At 46.8% G+C, this 17,759-nt stretch overlaps 2 protein-coding genes and 1 long non-coding RNA gene across 6 annotated transcripts in view; 2 read left to right on the top strand and 1 right to left on the bottom strand.

The window, feature by feature from the left end:
- Nucleotides 1–9,433, top strand: LOC310693354. The gene is made up of 2 exons (XR_014519120.1): nt 1–105; nt 8,779–9,433. It is a non-coding gene; the product is annotated as an uncharacterized lncRNA (long non-coding RNA).
- The window catches only part of KBTBD13 (kelch repeat and BTB domain containing 13), an 18,005-nt gene continuing 3,323 nt past the window's right edge, over nt 3,078–17,759 (top strand). The window contains exons 1-2 of one of the 4 annotated variants that reach the window (XM_083475170.1): nt 3,078–6,540; nt 11,365–11,469. In XM_083475170.1, the coding sequence (XP_083331296.1) occupies nt 3,616–4,977 (1,362 nt within the window). In that variant the 5' untranslated portion in view covers nt 3,078–3,615 and the 3' untranslated portion in view covers nt 4,978–6,540; nt 11,365–11,469. Of the gene's footprint in view, nt 7,976–8,302; nt 9,434–11,364; nt 11,470–17,759 lie in introns of those variants that run through there. The other 3 variants (XM_083475168.1, XM_083475169.1, XM_083475171.1) reach the window with 3 other exon arrangements.
- Nucleotides 9,193–17,759, bottom strand: part of UBAP1L (ubiquitin associated protein 1 like) — a 19,325-nt gene continuing 10,758 nt past the window's right edge. The window contains exons 4-6 of the mRNA XM_083475172.1: nt 16,620–16,829; nt 11,499–11,597; nt 9,193–10,737 (exon numbers count right to left, since the gene is read on the bottom strand). Coding sequence (XP_083331298.1) covers nt 10,603–10,737; nt 11,499–11,597; nt 16,620–16,829 — 444 coding nt within the window. The 3' untranslated portion in view covers nt 9,193–10,602. The remainder of the gene's footprint in view (nt 10,738–11,498; nt 11,598–16,619; nt 16,830–17,759) is intronic.

A 17,759-nucleotide genomic window follows, 5' to 3' on the forward strand; every position in this document is an offset into this window, starting at 1 on the left:
GTGTATTTTATTAGAGCAGTCCTGGTTTCTTTCCGGCGGGAGAGGGCAATCGCTGAGGCTCCCATTTTGACCAGCAGAGCCCGCGATCCAGAACCCCCAGGTCCGGTAAGTGCGATGGTGGAATGGCAATGGATAGGGCTGGGCGAGCCGGAGCTGCCTGTTGCTGCCACCAGTTCTGGGCCCGGTGGCAGCCTGGGCCTGACTCTGCAAGGTGCAGGGTGCGATCCACCCCAACGCCTAGAGGATCAGGGCCTTCGGATGTTGCCGAGAGGCGCAGGGCCTGTCGGAGGCATCAGCCCGGTTCTGCAAGGTATGGGGTGAAATCTGCCCCAGCGCCTAGCCAAGCAAGGTCATTTGGTGCTGCTGACTTGCATCTAGAAAATCACTAAGTATCTACTACTCAGAAGAAAGCCACACTGATTTCAGTGGGCCTTACTCCCAGGTAAGGGTGTGGTGGGCTATAGTGGTTTAGCCAGGGCTCCTCCGGATGACAATATCTTTTTGCACCAGGCCAGTGAGGACCACTTGCTTTTTAAAAATTCTCCCATATATACAGAACTCCCTGTGTGGCTTTTGGGACTGTATCTGCAGGTTTTCCCCTCTGTGTCAAACAACTGCGGTCTAATAAGTGTTGTTTACTTTTCATAATACATGGAAGATGGATCTCCCTCAGGAGGTTCTCTCCTTCCTTGGAGATTTCTAAGCAGAGGTTGGATGGACGTCTGCCATGGATGCTATAGCTGACTTTCCTACATTGCAGGGGTTGTACTCGAAAGATGACCTTTGGGGTCCCTTCCTGCTCCACGATTCTATGTTTTTTTTCTGCTTCAACAACGTTTCATTATGTTGCCATAACTGTATTCTGTATAAATTTTAAAAATTATAAACAAAACACATTCTATTTACATGCAAAACATTTAAATACAGTGGTACCTTGGGCTAAGAACTTAATTTGTTCCGGAGGTCTGTTCTTAACCTGAAACTGTTCTTAACCGGAGGTACCACTTTAGCTAATGGGGCCTCCTGCTGCTGCTGTGGTGCCGCCACACGATTTCTGTTCTTTTTTTATATATAAAATATTTATTAAAGTTTCAGAAAGAGGAATTACATAAAAACCAAAAATACAAAAGTAAAAGATAAAAATACAAGAAAAATACAGAATAAAAAAGTAAGTACACTTACAGAAAAAAGGAAAAAAATAAAAATAATAAAAAATCAATCTTTCCATATCTTACATTCATATCCTTGTTTCCCTGACCTCCTCATACCTCCCTTTTTTGTGTTCCAATTCAATTAATTAATTCAGCAATTTCTTTCCCTCCTTATTATCCTGATCTTTAATCTTAATATATTGTAACATTAAATTTTTACCCATTTAGAAATCCAATTTTCCATATTCTTTTATATCATTACAGCTAGAAACCACTTAACTTCAATCAAACATCATTCTAACATTCATTAATTTTGCAATATTTCTGTAAATAATCTTTAAATTTCTTCCAATCTTCTTCCACTGACTCTTCTCCCTGGTCTCGGATTCTACCAGTCATTTCTGCCAATTCCATGTAGTCCATCACTTTCATCTGCCATTCTTCCAAAGTGGGTAGATCTTGTGTCTTCCAATACTTTGCGATGAGTATTCTTGCTGCTGTTGTAGCATACATAAAGAAAATTCTGTCCTTCTTTAACACCAATTGGCCGACTATGCCCAGGAGAAAGGCCTCTGGTTTCTTCAAGAAGGTATATTTAAATACCTTTTTCAGTTCATTATATATCATTTCCCAGAAAGCCTTAATCCTTGGGCACGTCCACCAAAGGTGAAAGAATGTACCTTCAGTTTCTTTACATTTCCAACATTTATTATCGGGCAAATGATAGATTTTTGCAAGCTTGACTGGGGTTATGTACCACCTGTATATCATTTTCATAATATTCTCTCTTAAGGCATTACATGCCGTAAACTTCATACCTGTGTTCCATAACTGTTCCCAGTCAGCCATCATTATGTTTTGTCCAATGCCTTGTGCCCATTTGATCATTACAGATTTCACCGTTTCATCCTGAGTATTCCATTTCAACAGCAAGTTGCCACGCGATTCCTGTTCTCATCCTGAAGCAAAGTTCTTAACCCAAGGTACTGTTTCTGGGTTAGTGGAGTCTGTAACCTGAAGCGTCTGTAACCTGAAGCATCTGTAACCCGAGGTACCACTGTAGCTACCTTTCTGCCGGTAGGATGTGGGGGCATGGACGTAGCCAAGAAAGCCAAGTTAGGGGGCAGGCTTTCATTAGGGGGGGGTAGAACCTCCAATTTGTATTGATTTTTACTTATGGGGGGGGCAGCTGCCCCCTGCCCCCTCTTGGCTATGCCCATGGTGGCACCACAGGAAGGAATCAAGGTCGGAAGGGGCCCACAGTCGGAAAAAGGTTGGGAAACACTGGTCTTGGAATTTCAGTGACAGTTAGTGGCTCTCCAGAGTTTTAGGCAGAAGCCTCCCCAGTCCAGGTCAACTTGGAGGTTTTCTCCCACTGTGCCCTGGAACAGTGTTAGCTTTGGGGCTTCTTGCACTGAGTGATGGATTGCTTCTACCTGCCCATGGTGCAACGGGTATCTGCATACTCAGTCCTAGCTGGAGAAGCTAGGGATTGGAACTGTGACCTTCTGCATGCAAAGCGGTTGTTCTGCCATGGCGCTCTGGCTGCATGTCTATCCTTCCTCTCTGAGCCAATATTTTGCACTCGGCCCTCGATGTTGAACTCTGAAGTGAGGGATGAATGAATTGGTTTCATTTCCCCCCAGTATTAAATTCAGTTCTGCTCATTCCTCCAGTGATTTGCATTTTTTAAAAAAATGCTCATGAAAATTCATTGGCCTTGAATTTTTAATAATTAAGCACATTTTTGCATGCAATTCTGCCTAGATCAATGCATTTTTTTGTATGTGATCTTTCTCTGATATGTGCATTTTATGCATACTTTCCCTTAGTTTTTTTGCACACATTGCTTCGCTGGAGAGCAGCATTGCAAAATTCGGAGAAACAAGATGTTTGAAGGATGGCTTTGAAACAGCCAATGCATTGTTTCAGAAAATGTGAATTAGGCTGGTATGCCTCTTAATGCGAATGTAATTGAACTTCCCCCCACAATCCTACTTAGCGTTCTCATTAACCCCCCGCTTTCTATCCAGGGCTTTCTAAAAGCCTAATGTCTGCCTTCTCTAGACCCTGTGAATGCCACCTCCCTTCAGACTGCATTCACCTTGAATTGGAAGTGACCTCCAGTGATCTGTGTAGTCTCAACACCTCTCCCTCCCCCCCAAAAGCCACTCCTTTGCATTGGAGTGGAGCAAATGTTGTAGACCTTACTTTGGAAAGACCTGGGGGGGTCCTCATGTTGCTGGCAGCCTCGGTCACATGAACCACAGCTATCTTTAGAAGAGGGTATTTATATGACAGAGTTTGCAGCTTCTTAGCTATTCAGACAGATACAGGAAGATAGAAATCACACCCACCGTGACATATATGAAGAGCCCTCTGATCTCTGCAGAGCACTTGCCGACAATGGACTAGGCAGTGCAAGAGCTCCCGTGACAACACGGGGGTAAGCCTTGGCTGGGCCATGCAGCCCTCGCTGGATGAAAGGGTGCGGATCCAGGTGGAAGAGGAGTTTTTCTCGGTGGACAAGGCTCTCCTGGTGGAGAACAGCGAATACTTCCGGGCGCTCTTCCAATCCGGCATGAGAGAGAGCACCCAGAAGGAGATCCAGATCAGAGATCTGAGCGCCACAGGCTTCGCCGTCATGCTGAAGGTCCTGGAAGGGGAGCACCCAATCCTGAGCTGCGAGGAGAACCTCAGGGCAGTGGAGTGTGCCTCGTTCCTGCAGGTCAAGTCCCTGGCCAAGTACTTGATGTCCTCCATCAATACAGACAATTGCATTCTGCTCTACCAGGCAGCCGCCATCTTTGGCCTCTTGGATCTCTTCCATTGTGCCGCACTGTACATACGAGACAGTTACTCGGACCTGGAGGAGTACCTCGACTGCCTCTCTCCAGACCTTCTGGATTATGTGGAGTCCATCATCCCCAGCACGTTTGTGGCGGTAGGGGCTCACACGCCCACCTTTGAGTTCTTGGAGGACCTCTCAAGAACTGTTTGCTACTTGGATGAGGAAGGTAACACCTGGAGGACACTTTCCTGCTTACCGCTGACGGCCAGCACATTCCTAGCTGGCATAGCCACCTTGGATAACAAGATTTACATTGTGGGCGGGGTCTACGGTTACAACAAGGACATTGTGAACCGGAGTTTTTGCTACGACCCGATGGCCAACGCCTGGAGCGAGTTTCCCGGGCCCCAGCAGCTGCGCTATGACTTCACGCTGACAGCCCAAGAGAACAGCCTCTACGCCATAGGTGGGGAGTTTGGGAAGGCTGCCCTGAAGTCGGTGGAGAAGTTTGACATCTCCACCAACACCTGGAGATTTGTCTCTGACCTCCCCCAGCCAACCACAGCGGTGCCCTGCGCCCAAGCGATGGGGCGCATCTTCGTCTGCTTGTGGAAGCCTCTCGACACCACCATGATCTACGAATACAAGCCTCAGAAAGACGAGTGGCATCCCATCTCCACCCTCAACAGGCCTCAGAGCTACGGCCACTGCATGGTGGCTCACCGGGACAACCTCTACATTGTGCGGAACGGGCCTTTCGATGACTTCCTGCGTTGCATGATGGATTGCTTCAACCTGACCACGATGCAGTGGACATCTCTACCAGGGCAGTATGTGAACAGCAAAGGGGCCCTCTTCACGGCTGTCATCAAAGGGGACACAGTCTACACGGTCAACAAGATGCTCACTCTGATGTATACCATAGAGGGGAACACATGGAAATCCAAAAAGCAGAAAGCTGGTTTTCCAAGGGCTGGTTCTTTGCAAACCTTCCTCCTCAGGCTTCCAAAGAAAGACCACAGCATCGCAACTTAGAGAGCCGGTCTCTGCTAGATGAATTTCTCAGGGACCCACATTGCCTTCCTTCTATGCCAGACGTCCTGCAACGCCACCAAATTAAAATCCAAAGGTTGTGAAATCACCCCAGCTTTCAGTCGACACTCTCTGCACCTTCTGGGCCAGCAACGTTTCAAGGCAGGAAGCTCAGGGCTAGCTTGCACCAGAAGCAACTGTAACGCAGCTCTCTGCTCTTCCAACTGCAGCTGGGCTTGTGGCTTCATGGGCCTCAAGCAATATGGTTTCCACAGACTTATTTGTCATACCAAACTGGGCCAAGTAGAAAGGAGGCAGCAAGTGGCAAGCAGCAAGCAGGAGGAGCCAGTCACTGGCAGGAAGCCAGCGGCACTAGGAGGAGATTTATGCACTGAGGGGGTCATGTTCATTTTGGCCCACGCCCAGCTGAGTGGCGGAATCTACCTCTCACAGAACAAGTTGGCAGTACATCACACCATTCAAAGTTGGAATTAGCAATTTATTAGCACAAACCCGACTGAGTGTCAGGCCTAATAAGCAGAGCAGCTTATCTCCGGTGGGTCTTTACCCCATGAATCAGTTCCTGAGACTGAAAGTTCCCCCCTCCCCAGAGCCATCTAAGTCGCCTTCTATCCAGGGCTTTCCCCAAGCAATCAGAGACCGCACCTGCGTGCAGCCAATCTCTCATTTGCCCTTTTCATGCCTCTCCTGGTTCTGGGAGCAGCAGGAAGGGGAGACACCCATGACACTTCACTAGCTTGACTTATCTCTGCCTCCTGGCCTCCCTCCTCCCACCCTCCTGCTTCATCTTCTGCCTCTGATTCTGGACTCTCCCAGTTCACTAAACCCTGTTACCTCTTCAGCTTCTGACACTTCCTCCTCCTAGGCTTCTGCCTCTTCTCCTTCTGACTACTCATCATTGTCCCACCAACACTCCCCAGTCTCTGAGCCTTCTTGCCTTGATGTGTGTGTATTTTTCCTGTTGGTTCCTCCATTTGTCTGCGCCAACCAGTCCATGACTCTACCATTGTTTTAGTCCATCTTGATGAGTCTCATAGGAAGTCAGGCCATTACCTATGTGATTCACCATCATCTACACTGCTTGGGAGCCGCTCTCCAGGATTCTAGAATGGAGGTTTTTCCAAGCCCTACCTGAAGATACCAGGGATTGAACCGAGGACCTCCTGCATGCAAAGCAGGTGGTTGACCACTGAACTGTAGCCTCACCGTCCCCCCTGGACATAGGAAGCTGCCTTATGCAGACCATTGGACCATCTACCTCAGTATTTCTGGCACCTCTCCAGGGTTCCAGAATGCTCTTCAGTCTTTCCCAGCCCTGCCTGGAGATACTGCTGGAGAATGAACCTGGGACTTCCTGCATGGAAAGCAGGTGCTCTGTCACGGAGCCACAGGCCTTCCCCTTCTCTTCTGCTGAAGGTGAAAAAGGATTAGGTGGTGCTCTCTAATTCTCAGAGTGAAAAGCTGCTGACATTAACACGCACAGCTTTTAGAAGAAGGGTGTTTCAGGCATCCCAAACTGGAGCACTGGAAATGTAGACGTTAAAGGTCAGTAAGTGAACTACACTTTGAGAATGTCTTTTTTTAATTGACCACAATCAGAGACAGTTAAACATGCTTAAGTCCCATTGGTACTTAAGACAAGACCCATCTCTGATAACTTTCAAGAATACAGAGCATTGATTTGGTTTGACTTTTAACCTGAGATGGAAGCCATTGATCCCAATTGTCTTTCTTTCTTTTTCTTTGAAAGAGCTCTGGTTTTAAATTTGTTAATTGGTCAGATTTGCTTGGTGTTTTTATTTTGCATACCACTTTGAAGGCACTTTGTCAAGGCCCAAAGTATGGTTTCTAAACCTCTTTTTATAAAGAAATACAGAAATAGTTCAACCCCGAATGAAGTATTGCCCTGTGCAGAGTGTTGTGGGTTTCTCCAGGGTTATGCCAGTAATATCTATACCCTGCGATGAAGTTGTGTTTCTAAGTTTTATATGCCCCACAATTCAGTCTGCGGCAGACTTTAAGTGGTTAGGAAATTAATAGCTTCATAATAAAGCACAGACTGACTCAGATTCAGGGTTGAGCATACGGATAAAACCTTTTCCGTTTGCATCCAAATGTTTTGGACTCAATCCAGAGAGGGCCGTTTTAACAAGCATCATTAATTATGCCCAGCCCCCAAAGACGCAGTTAAGCCCAGACCATCAAGCCTTTGCAAGCATCTCCCTGCTGATACTCATCTCTTCAAATAAGAGGAGGAAGGATAGTTTGAGCTGAGCCACAGCTATGGAGCACCAGGCATTTTCCTTGATGGACTGTGATTGAAGCCAGACTTGCTGTAAAAAAGAAAAGAAAAAAAGCCCCACATGCAACTCATGACTGTTTTTGGTAACGGCTGCTGATCTGACTCCAGCTTGCCAGTGTTGTTCATGTTCTGTTCTGTATGTTTATAGAAGCCTTCAGGCCCTTGACTAGGCTAACTTTAAGGTCATATTATTTATGCCACAAAAATGAACAGGCTTGATTGACAGCAGAAGTGGCTCACCGGGGGGGCGGAGCCGCTAAGCTATCCTGGCGGCAGGTGGATTGCTCTTGCTGACGGTTAGGAAAAGCAGAAGGCAGCAGGGAGGTCAGGGAGGTGCAAACTCAGTGGCTGAATAAACTCTGCTGGTGTGTTTCCACCCCACCAACCTTCCCACCGTCTCCCCTACTCTCTTGCCGTAGCAACAATGACCCACCAGCAGGGAGGCTAGTGGGGCAGTTCCACCCCACCCAACAGGCTGCTTCTGATCATCACTGTACTATAGTGATTAGAGTGTTAGGTGAAGGCCTGGGAAACACCTGGGTTCAAATCCCGACTCAGCCACATCATCTCTCACCCTTACCTACCTCAGAGGGTTGTTTGTGAGGATACGATGCCAAGAGGAAGAACCATGTACACTGCCTTAAGCTCCTTGGAAGAAAGGTGGGATAGAAATGTATAGTGGTGCCCCGCAAGACGAATGCCTCACAAGACGGAAAACTCGCTAGACGAAAGAGTTTTCCGTTTTGGAGGTGCTTCGCAAAACGAATCTCCTATGGGCTTGCTTCGCAAGACGAAAATGTCTTGTGAGTTCCTGCGGGGTTCCCCCCCTTTTTCTAAGCCGCTAAGCCGCTTATCAGCTGATCCGATAAGCTGATAAGCCGCTAAAAGCCGCCAATAGCGCTAATCCGCTAATCCGTTAATGGGCTTGCTTCGCAAGACGAAAAAACCGCTAGACGAAGAGAATCACAGAACGGATTCTTTTCGTCTTGCGAGGCACCACTGTAGCAAACAAATAATGATTTTGTGTCTGCCTGGCCACCCTGGGAATTTGTAGTTCTGCAGCAGGGAGACAGAGATGAACAGAGCATTCTCTACATTCTCATGGGAAGCTGCTTTAGACTGCCCTTGTTTTAACTACTAAATACTGAAGGTGTGTCTCTACCCCCTTTGTTCAGCCTGGACGCTGAGGTCCAGCTCCAAGGGCCTTCTGGCAGTTCCCTCACTGCCAGAAGTAAAGTTACAGGGAACCAGGCACAGAGCCTTCTCAGTAGTGGCACCTGCCCTGTGGAATGCCCTCCCATCAGGGTGTCAAGGGTCAAGGAGATAAAGAACTACTTGACTTTCCGAAGACATCTCAAGGCAGCCTTGTACAGGGAAGTTTTTAATGTTTGATTATGTTTTTATATGTGCTGGGGCAACCCGGTCAGATGGGTGGGGTACAATTAATAAAATTATTTCTTCTTCTTCTTCTTGTGCTGCAGTTTGGAAACCTGGCAAAAACTCTAGCTCTGAAACAGAGATTGGTAGGTCGTAAGGCAGGGAGGCCAACAGTAGGTGAAGCCAGAGTCAATGAGAGGCAGAGCCAGGACCAATGAGAGGCAAGGCCAACTTATTCCCATCCTCTCTCCCTGCTGAGTTCTACAAGGGCAAAACTGGGGCAACGGAGGAAACTGACAGGCAGGTGGGGTTGGCTGAGGACAGACTATGCATAGCGGGGCATGGCCCCCATTTGCCACAGAGGAGCAATCTCCGCTGCTCTGAACATTGTCAGCCTTGTAATACAGCTTGTAAGCAACGGGACGGCAACGTGTCAGGAAGGAGGTTGGTAAATATTAAGTATTGCCCTGGGCTTTCATCCATCTCTCCCTGAAATAAGAGCACAAACACACCAGCTATTGGGAACGTGCCGTTTTATTTGAGAGAAATATGCTGTACCTATGAACCTCAAAGGATGTTTGTTTTCTTCTGTTACATTCAGCTGAGTATCATATTTGTTTCCCCTTTCTCCTTTAATAAGAGACACAAATACTTTTTTTATTATTTGGCTGAAAGACAAACAGGTATCACTTCGCTGTATCTCAAGGAAAGACAATTGGGCATTCACGGTGGCAGGAAAAAATAAAGAATTACTTGATTGGAAACAGTCTTGGTTTCTTATTTCAAATAAGGAGTTGATGCTCAGCCATAATAAGCTGAAGACTCTGAGCCCCGCAGTAAATTATGAAGTTGCATTCCCTACCCTGGAAATCCAGGTATTGTGGTTTGGGGTGTGTGTGTGTGTGTGTGTGTGTGTGTGTGTGTGTGTGTTGGAGGATTGTACAGTGGGAAGTTCCCAGCTTCGCTCAGCCCACTTTTCAGAGAACTCTTAGGTCTGTACAGTCTTTGATGGAGTCCATTAAAAATCCAGTGCATCATTGAAATAAGTCAGGGCATTGGCCAGGAAATGGGAGCATGGGTATGCCCAAATGACCTGTTTATTGAACATTCACCCTGATTTGCTGGCACAAAGCTTACACAGGCTACATCCGGCCTTTATTAAGCATTTGTTCTCACTTGTTTCCAGGGTGGTTTTGTGGCAATGAACATTCATCCTGAATCCATGCTGAATTGCTTGCAGGGTATTTATGCACCTTCCCATTTATCATTCACCCATCTTGCACTTTTCAATGCATCTCTCTACCCCCCAGCCCCATTTTCCTAACTTGTTTGTTGTTCCGGGTTAACACATGCGAATCCATTTTCATTGCACAAATCTAAACCTCCCCAAAGTGCACTGCAAAATGTTGGCAACCTGGAGGCACCCTTAGGCTACAGAAACATCTTAAGCCGCGCTGTGGATCTGTTTGCAGACAGGTGCAGGTTATGCAGAAGAAGTTTGTGTTAAAACGTTGGTCTTTCACAAGCCTGAGCAGTGTGGGTGATGCAACTAGAAGCAATTCCCTTGCAGTGACTTTTAGACGCTCTGCCTCTTGACTAGCATTTGCTACCACAACATGGAGCAGGGTGGTCACTAACTTAAATGCCTTTTGAAAAGAGAGGGTTAGAAGAATTCAGAGGTGGCTATTAAAGATGACAGCATATAGAGCCTCACTGTCCAGAGCCAGTATACTTCACTGTACCAGCTGCCAGTAAAAAGCAATGGGTGAGCCCTGCTTATGCACTTCCCAGAGGCAGGTGGCTTGATCCAATGGGATTTTGGCTGTTCCAGCTGGGTTCTGACATTCAAAGCTTGCTCTGAATCACATGCCGTGGGGCTTATGGCATGTTCTGCCCTTTCTCAGTATGGAAAAAGGCCCTCTTGCCGCTCACTGGGTCCTTGTCATGAGCTCCTCAAGCGCCTTGTCTCTGTGGTTCTCGCACAGCAAGAGGACTTCTTTGATGTCTGCTTGCTGGAAGCCCATGTCGTTGAACTGGACCAGGAGGTGAAGGAATTCTGCTGCCTGCAAAGAGACGCAGAGTGAAAAGTCAGGGATCGGGGGGGGGGAGGGTGGACACACAGTGCACGTCCCACAACTGCTTCACTTAGGACAAAAGCAACTGAAGATAAACAGGCCTGGTGAAGGGGCTTCAATGTTCAGATGGATGCTTGAACAAGGCAAGCAACTCCCCTTTGCCCCTCCGATTGAGGGGGCTGGGACCATGCGACGTCAGCACACCCTGCGGAGTGTGACGTCAGCATTCCGTGGGGTGTGCTTGCACACTCACTGTGGAATTTTGAGGGGGGCTCTGCCTCCTCCTTGAAAATGTGGGGGGCCTTTGCCCCTACAGACACCTCCCCCAGGTAGTGCCCCTGAAACATGGTGTAGATGCCTGCAGAGGTCCAGCCCCATATATTTGGGCACCTGAGGGGAACCAAAAAACAGCACACCCCCTTCTGTGGAAGAAGGGGTGAGTAGAGATCTACACTGGGAAAATTTTGAGGGGATAAAGATCTAAATTGGGAACAATGGGTTTTCTTCTTCTTCTTGATTTCACTGTTTTACCTTTCTTAAACAGCTTTGAGGGTTGTTGATTTTTGCTATCAAGCAGTGGATAAAGAAATAAAATAGATTTTTGCTTATTTTTAGCTTATACAGCCCCAAGCAGCTCAATGCCAGGGTTATGAGAGGAAACTGCCAAGCCATTTATACCCCCTACTCGGTCCCTGCACCCAGCAGGAGACCCTGTGGCTGAAGTGCAATAAAAGGGTGGGCGTTCTGACCTTTTCTGAGTTCTGGAACATCTCCATGGCTTCTTCGACCTGAGCCTCCTCGTAACCCTGCTTCAGAAGTTTGTCGCAGGCACTGAGGTAACTGAGGAACTGTTGGGGGAAGGCAAAGGGGAAGTTAGCTAGCTAGCACACCATCCAGAATCAGGGCTATTACTTATGTATTGTATTTGTATCCCACCTAAGTTCCTCGAGGTGGCATACATAGTTCTCCCCCTCCTCATTTAATCCGCCCTGTGAGGTAGGTTAGGCTGAGAGGCAGCGACTGGCCCAAGGTCACCTAGTGAGTTGCATGGCTGAGTGGAGGATTTGAACTCTGGCCTCCCAGGTCCTTGTCTGACACTCTAACCCAGGCTTCCTCAAACTAGGCTCTCCAGATGTTTTGAGACTACAATTCCCATTGTCCCTGACTATTGGTCCTGCTAGCTAGGGATCATGGGAGTTGTAGGCCAAAAACATCTGGAGAAGAGTTTGAATTTGGATTTGATATCCCGCTTTATCACTACCCGAAGGAGTCTCATAGCTGCTAACAATCTCCTTTCCCTTCCTCCCCCACAACAAACACTCTGTGAGGTGAGTGGGGCTGAGAGACTTCAGAGAAGTGTGACTGGCCCAAGGTCACCCAGCAGCTGCATGTGGAGGAGCGGAGACGCGAACCCGGTTCTCCAGATTACGAGTCTATCGCTCTTAACCACTACACCACACTGGCTGAGTTTAAGGAAGCCTGCGCTAAGCACTACACCACACGGTCTCTCTATCTACCCACTCACCCGTCCTTGTAGATAGGGATGGGTGAACCTGTCAGTTTTGTTTTCTCTCTGTTTCTCATTTTCCCAGTCTTAAGTTCCGTTCTCTCCAAGGGAGGAGAATACCACCACATCCTATTCTCTCGCTCTTTTAAAAACAAGCCTCTGGCTTCTGCTCTTCTCTCCCACTCACTACAACCCTGGTCACAATCGAGGTAGACCCACTGAAATTAATAAACAAGACCAGCCTATCAATTCCATTGGGTCTGCAATGAGCAGAAATAAGCTGCATGCAACCCTGTGTTCCCCCCACTCCCTATCTTCTAAAATGGGTTATTAGTCTGATTCAAAAATAACTCTGGCAAGAAAAATAATGCAGCTGTCCATGTGTTAAGTTCATAACTTTACGATTATCTAAAGATGGAAGATGAAAGTATTATTATTATTATTATTCCACCTTACATCCGGGGGCAGTGCTTTTTTCCTTAAAAAATGTTTAGGGGTACAGTGGTGCCTCGCAAGATGAAAATAATCCGTTCCGCGAGTCTCTTCGTCTAGCGGTTTTTTCGTCTTGCGAAGCAACCCTATTAGCGGCTTAGTAGATTAGCGCTATTAGCGGTTTAGCGGATTAGCGGCTATTAAAGGCTTAGCGGCTTAGTGGCTAAAAGGCTATTAGCGGCTTAGAAAAGGGGGGGGAGCAAAAAATATCGGAACACTCGCAAGACGTTTTCGTCTTGCGAAGCAAGCCCATAGGGAAATTCGTCTTGCAAAGCAGCTCAAAAACGGAAAACCCTTTCGTCTAGCGGGTTTTCCGTCTTGCGAGGCATTCGTCTTGCGGGGCACCACTGTACTCTCATTTCGTCTGAGACTCAGGAAACACCATGACAGGAAATGAGGCCGCCATCGGGGGTAGCAACAGATCTGACGATTCACCTTGCTAGAGAAGAAACTATTTTTCATAAAAACAATTGTTAGTTTCTTCTCCTGTTAGATTCACAAAATGTTTAGGGGTATGCATCCCCCCCCCAAGAAAAAAAAGCACTGCCCAGGGGTCTCAGGGTGGTTCACAGAATAAAATCAAGTTATAAAACCACAAAACACATAATAAAAACAAAAACAACAAACATACAAAAGAAAGAGGAAACCATTCCAAGGTAGAAGAAACCTGGAGAAATCTACATCATCAACCTTGCAAGAATTCTCTCATCCTATCCCGAAATGCATGAAGACCACATTGAATCAGACCCTCTGATCTTTTCATTTCAAGGATCCCGTCAAGGTGATCTAGATCCACTGATGGACATCAGGTGATGCCGTTCCTGACCCACTCAGATCTGGGGCAGCCTCAAACATCCTGCATGCTAGGAGGTTATGCAAGGATGGGGCCAGAGATCTGCCTGGGACACTCTGAGAAGGGCACTCTGACACTCCAAAGGGGTGATCTATTTTTGGCTTCCCCCATTGTTTTTGGAGTGCTGACAGGACAATTCCCAGTGGCACCCCTCCTAAATGCCTCACATGCTATTCATTCCCAGTACACAAACACACACGGGGGGAATCAGCAATCCCTGGAAAAAAGGCTAATACCGAGCATTAGCTTGCAGCAACAACCACCACAACACCCCCCCCCCCCCAATTCATTGCAGGCAAACAGCATCCTTCTGTAGGCCTGAAGATGGCAGAGATAGCTAGAGGACTGAGTGATGGGCATGAAAGGCTGGCATTCAAAATCTGTCCTTAGCCACAGACTCACTGAGAGGGCCTTGGCAACGCCACAGAGCTTCGCTGTGGCAAAATGGAAAGAACCACCACCTCTTTCTCAGGAGATTAGGCAAGGACTAATATGGATTAGAGGGGCTTGTGCAAATTAAAATGACTGATGTGTTAATAATTCATGGCAGACTTCAATGAACTTCAGGCAGGGGCTAATATAGCCCTCCAAGTCTCTCTCAGACTCTGCAAGTGTCCCTAATTTCCGGGGAGAGTCCCGGATTTACAGAAGCCATCCCCCAGTTTCTGATTTGATCCCAGAATGTCCTGCTTTTCCTTAGGATGTCCCTATTATCATTGGAGAAATGCTGGAGGGTATGGAGTTATGCAACACCCCCCCCCCCGAGCCAAGGAACTAAGTAACTATACAGTGGTACCTTGGGTTAAGAACTTAATTCATTCCGGAGGTCCGTTCTTAACCTGAAACTGTTCTTAACCCGAGGTACCACTTTAGCTAATGGGGCCTCCCACTGCCGCCGGAGCACGATTTCTGTTCTCATCCTGAAGCAAAGTTCTTAACCCGAGGTACTATTTCTGGGTTAGCGGAGTCTGTAACCTGAAGCATCTGTAACCCGAGGTACCACTGTACAACCTTTAGAAGACATCTGAAGACAGCCCTGTATAAGGAAGGTGTTTCTTCCTCCAGTGTTTAATGTTTCATTATGTTTTTATATATCTTGGAAGCTGCCCAGAGTGGCTGGGAAAACCCAGTCAAATGGGTGGTGTATGTATGCATGTATGAATAAATAAATAGGATGTCCCTATTTTCATCAGAAAAATGTTGGAGGGCATGCTCTCTATCTGGCCCCATGGACTCTTCCTGAGCCACACCCTTCATTGGCTTTGTTTTACAACCTCCACAAGTGTTTTTGCCTGGCTGGAATGTCTGCATAAACTCTGACCATGCCTCTTGCTTGCCTGCATGGAGGATGGAGAGGGGTGTGTTTGTGTGTAGAAACTAGCCAACTGTACAAATGTAAAGTTCACAGTCATTGCTCCACCCACTTTTCTCTCTTCCCTGCCCCTTCCCCCCCCCTTATGCCCTCCAACATCCCTGGCCTTTGAAATAGGGACATTCTATTCTACATCAGTATCACTGCTTGAACATTTCTTCCTGGTCAAGCACAAAAGTTATTAGAAGAAAACACACAAAGCTGCAGCATTTTAAGCCCAGAAATCTTTGAATTTATGTATTGCGTTTAGAGAAACCTGGGGGAAAGGAATATCCCAAATCAATACATACTAGCAATTATACTGATGTAACAACAACAACAATTTTATTATTTATATGCCGTCCATTTGACTGGGTTGCCCCAGCCACTCTGGGTGGCTCCCAACAAAATATTAAAACACCAGTCATTAAAAACTTCCCTGGACAGGGAATAGAATGCCCCTATTTTCATCTCAGGGATGGTGAAGGGTGTGCACCTCTGACACACAGCTTCTGGAAGGCTTCCTGGAGGTAAATGTGCCCCTGCCTGCAAAAGATCCACCCACTCTACTCTGCAATGACTGACAGCAGCACCCTCAGACAGGGGTCTTTCTCACCCCTTTCTGGGGTTGCTTGGGATTGAACTTGGGATTTTAGCTGTTGTTGTCTTTGTTGTTGTTGTTGGCCCTTCACCAGCAGGACCCAGGGGGGTTACAACAATTTAAAATTCATAATTAAAAACAGATCAGATAAAAAAAAAGATTTCAGTCACAGGAATAGGGTGGACTCTGAAAACACCTGAGGTCCTCCTCCGAGGGTGGTTTTCTTCTTTTTTTAAATACATTTTTATTAATTTTGACATACAAATTATAAAACATACCACACATATTATTACAAATACATTCTTTTTGGACTTCCATCAGAACCTCCAATGATCTTCCTTCTTAATCACTTTTTATGCATTACTTATTGTTATATTGTCTTTACCTCTCTTAGCCTATCATCTCCCCTTCTCCAATTTTACAATATTTCTAACATTACTCCTTCCGAGAACTTCTTCTGAGGGTCTTCTTCTGGTCTCCTCACTGCAAGAAGCAAAGTTGCAGGGAAACAGGCAGAGGGCCTTCTCATTAGTGGCGCCCTCCCTGTGGAACATCTCCTCAGATGCCAAGGAAATTAAGAACTACACAACTTTTAGAAGACATATGAAGTCAGCCCTGCATCAGGAAGTTTTTAATGCTTTATGTTTTGCTATGTTTTTATATATGCCGTGGATTATGCATTTCCTGTAGGAAGGCAATGTGTGGTTTCATGGCGTTTATGTACAAGGTGATGCATTTTCTTTTGATCGGCTTTCCCAATCCCCTCACATTTAGTGCAATGGCTTTTAAGCTAGCCATTTTGTATGTCTATTTTATAAGATGCTTCCTTTCCAACCTGTCTGCGCTGCCCTGTGTCCCTCACCTTATATTGTCTATCCAACCTAGTGCATTGTGTTTCTGCTGATCTTAACACTCACGTGAGTCTGTGGGGAAGAAGGTGGTATTTGGGGCCTAAGTCATGTCTATGAGCTGTGCTCCTGAGCTGCGGCCTCATGATTCACACTCACTGCATTCACAAACAACGTCTTCCCTGGTGTTCAAGAGAAAGGAACCAGCCTCCACTGACCTGACCCAAGCTTTGTCTCCCAGTCTTCTGCAGAGCAAGGATCGCCCGGCGGATCGGATAACCCAAAGCTAAAACGGGCTCAATGAGGTCGCGCTCCTCTTGGCTGAGCGCCGAGAGCAGGTCAGCTGTTGAGTCAGGATGAGTTCTGTGGGAACCACAAAGCTGCTGCACTCCAGGAGGGGGTGGAAGGCAGGAATAAGGGCTCAGGGACTGGGGGGGGGGGGGGAGAGAGAGAGAGAATAAAAATAAACATAGATCATAATGCTGGTTAATTTACAGACATCATTCTGAGAAATTCTGTACTCTTCAAGGCTTTAAAAAGGGTTTTTCCCCTGCCCCCTGGAAGATGTACAGGGTTTGTGGGTGCTCAAAAGCATGGCCTGGAGTCATTAAATTAAATTTAGTCAGACCACAGAAGATGCCCGGAAAATTCCCCTACTTGGAACAACCCCCCTTTTGGTTTTCTGACTTTAGACATCCTGTTTTAATCATCTGAAGTTTATTTCAAAATGCGAGTGACCCTTCCTTGAATGGGAACTATTATTATGTTTCCAAGGAGATGACAAAGGTTGATTTGACAACAATGGAGACTGGAAATGTGTTTACATTCGAAAGCAAAAAATTAAACCTGCATCTGAAATGGATGTGCTCGAAGTGGTCAGTCGAGACACTTCTGTCCAGTTTTTAAACTGGAGTCAAAACACTGGCGGGGTTGTATCATTCTGGGACCAGTTCAAAGACTGGTGTTTCTTTCCAACACTTCTCCGGAGAGGTGCTGAAGTTGAGCAGCTCTACCACCAGGGCTGAGAAACCATTTTGGGCCTGAGGGAGCAGCCTTCTGAGGGCCACATATGAAAGGTGGGTGGGGCCAGAGGCAAAAGTGGGCGGAGCAATGGATGAGATTCTTACCTCCCTACAGTAGGCTGTATTCCAGCCACACAAAAGCGAGAGGTTTCTACACCATCTCTCCGTCTTCCAACCAAGTAAGTTGGAAAGTGCATCGCAGTTCAATGCAACGGTTGAGTTCTGTGAAGTTCCTCTACACCCAAGATGACCGATTCAGACCAGTTTAACTCTCAAAGCTATCTCCTGAAGGGATGTGAAAAGTCATGCCAATGCCAATTAAAATTGGGAACACCA

Source organism: Podarcis liolepis, assembly GCF_965112155.1.
Source record: "Podarcis liolepis genome assembly, chromosome: 14".
Lineage (NCBI taxonomy): Eukaryota > Metazoa > Chordata > Lepidosauria > Squamata > Lacertidae > Podarcis > Podarcis liolepis.